The 5,000-nt window shown below is 31.8% G+C and overlaps 1 protein-coding gene across 1 annotated transcript in view; it reads left to right on the top strand.

The window, feature by feature from the left end:
• LOC113807606 (ubiquitin-conjugating enzyme E2 J1) overlaps positions 1-4,312 on the top strand; it is a 17,441-nt gene extending 13,129 nt beyond the window's left edge. Inside the window, exons 4-5 of the mRNA XM_027358904.2 lie at positions 195-321; positions 1,248-4,312. Of these exons, the coding sequence (XP_027214705.1) occupies positions 195-321; positions 1,248-1,697 (577 nt within the window). The 3' untranslated portion in view covers positions 1,698-4,312. The remainder of the gene's footprint in view (positions 1-194; positions 322-1,247) is intronic.
• The last annotated feature ends 688 nt before the right edge of the window (positions 4,313-5,000 follow it).

Below are 5,000 nucleotides of genomic sequence, written 5' to 3'. Positions count from 1 at the left end.
TGTCAGATATGTACATTTTTGATAAAGTAAGCACACTGAGTAATGAAAACAATTTATTATTTGCAATGTCAGCCTATGCATTTAAAACCCTATTTAGCTAAATTGAAAATTGATTCATATTTTGTGCATGGTGATAACATAATAAACTAGCTCCTAAAAACCCTTTGTTGATAGTGAGCTTGTATCTTTAACAGATCACAGGAATATGAGTGTCCAGATTGTGGTTGCATCAATTCCCTGCTGAAGGAGAGGACAGGAGACAATAAAGATTTACAACAAGAAGCTCGAGAAGTCATGAGCCAGTGTGCAGTATCAATCAAGGTAAAGCTAGTTTTTGTCTTGTGTATATTTTGCTGTTGTTACTGAGGAAGATAAAAAAGATTTGTGTCTTTCCAGTAACTTCTCAAATTAGAATATATAATTCCTTGCTCATTTGACTTATTGAATTTCAGGAATTTAAGGATTGAGCTCAGGCTTTGACACTCCTAAAAATCCTATCATTTTGTAGCATTTCCTAGCTTTGTATTGAATATGAAAATATTGAAATTCACCCTTACCTGGAAGTTCTAGAGTGAGCCAATAGCAGTGAATATTTACTAAGGCAAGGTCAGCAGTGAAATCAGAGGAAATGTTGGTTATTGATAAAGGTCGAAGCTGGTGGTCTTCATTTTACCCCTTCAGCCAGTTCACGCTTCCCAACATAAAGTTTATATGCATGATAGCTTTAAAAATCTTTTGGCAACATGATATCTGTGCAATTTGAGAAACAGTGACATTTGTATCACCAAGTGATGTCTATAGGTTATCATGGCAATTTATAGTTACCCAATAAAGAAATATACATAATAGAATCCAGAAAGCTATCCTTAAGGGTAAATATACCCTAGGTTAGGATATGTTCGTTTAGAAACTCTTGCTGTTGAACAGTCTGAGATGTACGTGTTTCTTTTGATTTGTTTTCCATGTTTTGTCATGAAAGGGCAATTTCAGTTTAACAGTTCAATTCATAACTGAAAGGACTGATTGTAAAATAGTGTGTCAACCCCCTGCTAGAGAATTTCTGGCTTCTCTTAGAGGAGTTACATCTGCCTTGATTATACTGAAATAACATCCAGTTACTTACTAAAATGTATGATTTTTTATTCTTACTTAAGTGACAAATGAAATATGGTATGATTAGCAGGTTATTTGCATTTACGAAACTGCATTTTATCTTTTTCTTATCTGATAAATATAAAATGTTTCAGGCTGATACAAAAAATGGTAGTGATCAAGCATCAGGTACTGCTGATTCCTCCAATACCATAAGTAAAGCAGAGGAAGCAGACACAGAACATAGTTCCCTAGCGGATGGAGAAGACACAACAATTGCTGCTGAAACCCAAGGGAGTGCGAACCCAGAATCAACGGTGTCAGCACCACAAGCAACCAATCAGACAACTCTTCCTGGCAATCACTTGGCAAACAGGAATCAGGGTGCCACAGCTGTTGATCCAGCACCAGAGATGCTTATGGAAGGTGTTGCACCCCATAACGCTCAGACAAATCCTGTGTCCTCTGCTCCAGTTTCCAGCCCAGGTTTTATCTATAACATGGTCCTGTCAGCTGCGATAGTCTTATTCATTGGTCTTGTAATGCGTAGAATATTCCTTTTGGAAGGAGATACATCAGAGGAGCTGGATGATTTGCTACTTTGAACTGTATCACTTAACATTCTTTTCATTTGTGATAGTAAGTTTCACCACTATGTTTATTTCTCTGTTATTTTGTATATAATATTTAAGTCATACCAAATGGTTAAAATAGTAACTTCCAGTACTTGCATATAAACATCTGCCCATAAATGGTTCTATGACCTGGTCTCTCCTTAAAGATATAGATTACCAATCATTACAATTAAAAGGCCTCTGCTTTTTAAGTTTTAATGTATTTTGAATAATGCTTTCCATTGTTTCCCCATATGACCACTTGCAAAGGAAAGTTTCTGGCACTTCAATTCCTTGTGTAAAGAAGGTACATAGGTTGTGAGTGAAAATGATCATTCCTCATAGAGGAAGCTTACATAACAACAAAGAAGCCAATTACTGCTTTTGTGGAATGTTTGTGATGAATTTGAGTTTTGATACCTCATTCATAGAGGTAGAAATCTCTGATTTAAGAGAGAAATCTCTATGAAGGGTTTCAGCACTTTTTGCTGTTCCCATGAAATAAACTATTTAAGTCATAATGCTTTATAATGCTCAATATATTAGTTAACACTTCATTGAATAAATTGAATAAACCTGTAGTAGTCTGCCAATTTATTGAAATAAGTAGATATTAAGGAGGTGTATATTCCTTCTAAGATATATTTGTTAATCAATTCTTTATAGTGTGAATGAACTGGGTTGTTTGCCATCAGTAAGTATAACACCTATATGACGCAGGGGAAAATCTTTTAAAGTTATTTTTTTCTATCTCTCTTTGTGTCAAAAATTATAGCCTAGGTAATAAGCAAATATATTTTTGAATAGTGAATGAATGTAAGCAGTATGTAACTCGTCATCTTGTGTAAAGAATTGCATGTTTCCATAACCATAAACTCATCCTATCCGGAATACAGATTGTTTAAATACTATGTTTGGAGTGACTGAGAGGAAAATGCAGTAATGGGAACTTAATAATTACTGAGTAGCATTCTTACTATTTTACCCTATTTTCTAATTTTGAAAATATGTCTTATTGTCATCTAGATACTTGAATTGTAGTCTTAGTGTATAAATGATACATCTGTTATGAAAATGAGGATTTAAATATTCCTTATTAGAATTCAGTTATCTTTTTTGTTTTTATTATTTATTTATTTATTATTATTATTTAGTAATTGTAGGAATATTTAAGATTTGTATACATGCAAATGGTTCTTAATTTTATGAGGAAAGAAACATTGTTTTTTATTTTAGACTTAGCTTAAGGAAAATTGTACATGATACAAGTAGTAATGAATATTACTTTTTAATCAAAGCTACTGTTGACATTTGTGTACATACAAATAGCCATTCACATTTGCATTGACATTCACTTTCACACATATGCACAAACATATATATGCATAAATACATATACATACATATATACATATATTTAAGCATACCCATGCACATATATACATGGATAACATATACATGAATATCTGTCTCGGTATATGTGTAACAGGCTAACAGAGCTTTCTCTATGTTGAACTAGACTTCCACAATCCTATGGGTTTACATGGTGCAGAATGAGCATTGTGTAAAAGGCAGATACAATTTAACCAAATAATTGTAGTTAGTCAGGAAACATTGTTCAATATTCATGTAGTGCTACATCATAATTTTTTTTTTACAGTTCCCATGTAACATTAAACTGCTACCTGCCTTCTACTGGCATATAAGCCAAAGGAGGATGTGGCCTTATTTTCCACACTTATTTAAGTGATATACATATATATATTTTGAAAACAAGAAACTTATTATTACTGGTATTTCTCGTATATATATCCATCCTTGAGTTAGAACATTATAGACGGTATCAGTAAGTCAGTAGCATTACTAGATTTAACTCAAACAGTGTATGATTGGGAATATTTTCCCTCCATGGGCACCATTTGAACATTAGTGGAAAGGAAGGAATTTTCTCTATTTGTTGTTTATATTAATGGACTATTGGTAGATGGGGCCATGGCTTTATATGTCTAGTCATATATTCAAATATAGAAAGGCTCATATCAGTAATAGTGAATGTATGAGGTACAAGACTTTTGATTCTGTTTTGTGGGGAGTTGGTGACACATTTGCAAATAAAATTTTGTGTGTTATCTTAGTGATGCATGCCAATAAGTGATTTGATGCCATACTATAAAGGAAGAGGATTGTAAAAAAAAAATTATGAAAAGATAGTGTTTACAATTTTGCCAGGATATTCTGTCAATTTTACCCCCCCCCCCAAAAAAAAAAAAAAAATAATAAAAAATTTAAATAAAAATAAAAAATAAATAAAAGAAATAAAAAATCTGATTTAAAATCAACATTACACAAAAGTTGCTTGAAAGAATTTAAGATGTAACCAAATATGGCTTTACTCCTTGTTTCATTGATATCACTTATTGGCTAAAGTTACTATGGTTAAAGGAAAATGGGTGAATATTAATAATGGAATTAATTTAATTAATGGAAATTCACGGAACACAATGTTTGAAGGATTATATGTATCATTATTGTATCAAAATATATTCATTAAAATGTTATTTGATTTCCCCATGTAGTTGCAATAAAGACAAATGTTAACCTATGAACATTGCATTTGATTTAAGTATTTTCCCCATTGAAGCCAATACTAGATGACTTACACAAATGTGCAGCAATGTAAGCATTTTACACTTTAAGTGCTTTTGGATATAGTTTTTAGGATAAATTAGTCCAGTACATGATTTCAAACTTTTTAACAGTTCAAGCCAAAATTTTGGTCAAACTTTAATCTGGGTACTGCATGTAAAAAATCTTTCCATCCCAGTAGTATGCAGGGAATAACAACAGTTAGTGGGGATTTTAATTTATGATCCTGAAATTCCAATGCCAAATGATGTATATAACAGTCAACTCGGACTATGCTGCAGTTATTGGATTTATTCATACCATTTTTGTACAATAAATAAAGTCCTATGAACCTGCATATTTTCAGAGAGCAATCATAACTCATTAAAAGAAAAATATGGATAGGATTCATTGTGGCAAAGGTTAAATGAGTATCCATTATAGTGAGCAACAAGTTTGTCATACATTTCACTGTTCCTGTCTTTATTAGAATGACTTTAATTATTCTGAAGATTTTGTCTAAACATTTTATGGTTTTGAAAATCATTATTACTATTATCATTCTTGTTATTATCATTACTATTACTTTTATGATCACCATCATCGCTGTTGCTGTTACTGTTATTATTATTGTTATTATTATTATTTGTTTGATTTCATATTATCATT

This window comes from Penaeus vannamei, chromosome 38 (genome assembly GCF_042767895.1).
Source record: "Penaeus vannamei isolate JL-2024 chromosome 38, ASM4276789v1, whole genome shotgun sequence".
Lineage (NCBI taxonomy): Eukaryota > Metazoa > Arthropoda > Malacostraca > Decapoda > Penaeidae > Penaeus > Penaeus vannamei.
The sequence above is the reverse complement of the archived record's forward strand: the minus strand, read 5'-3'. Positions and strand labels throughout refer to the sequence as shown.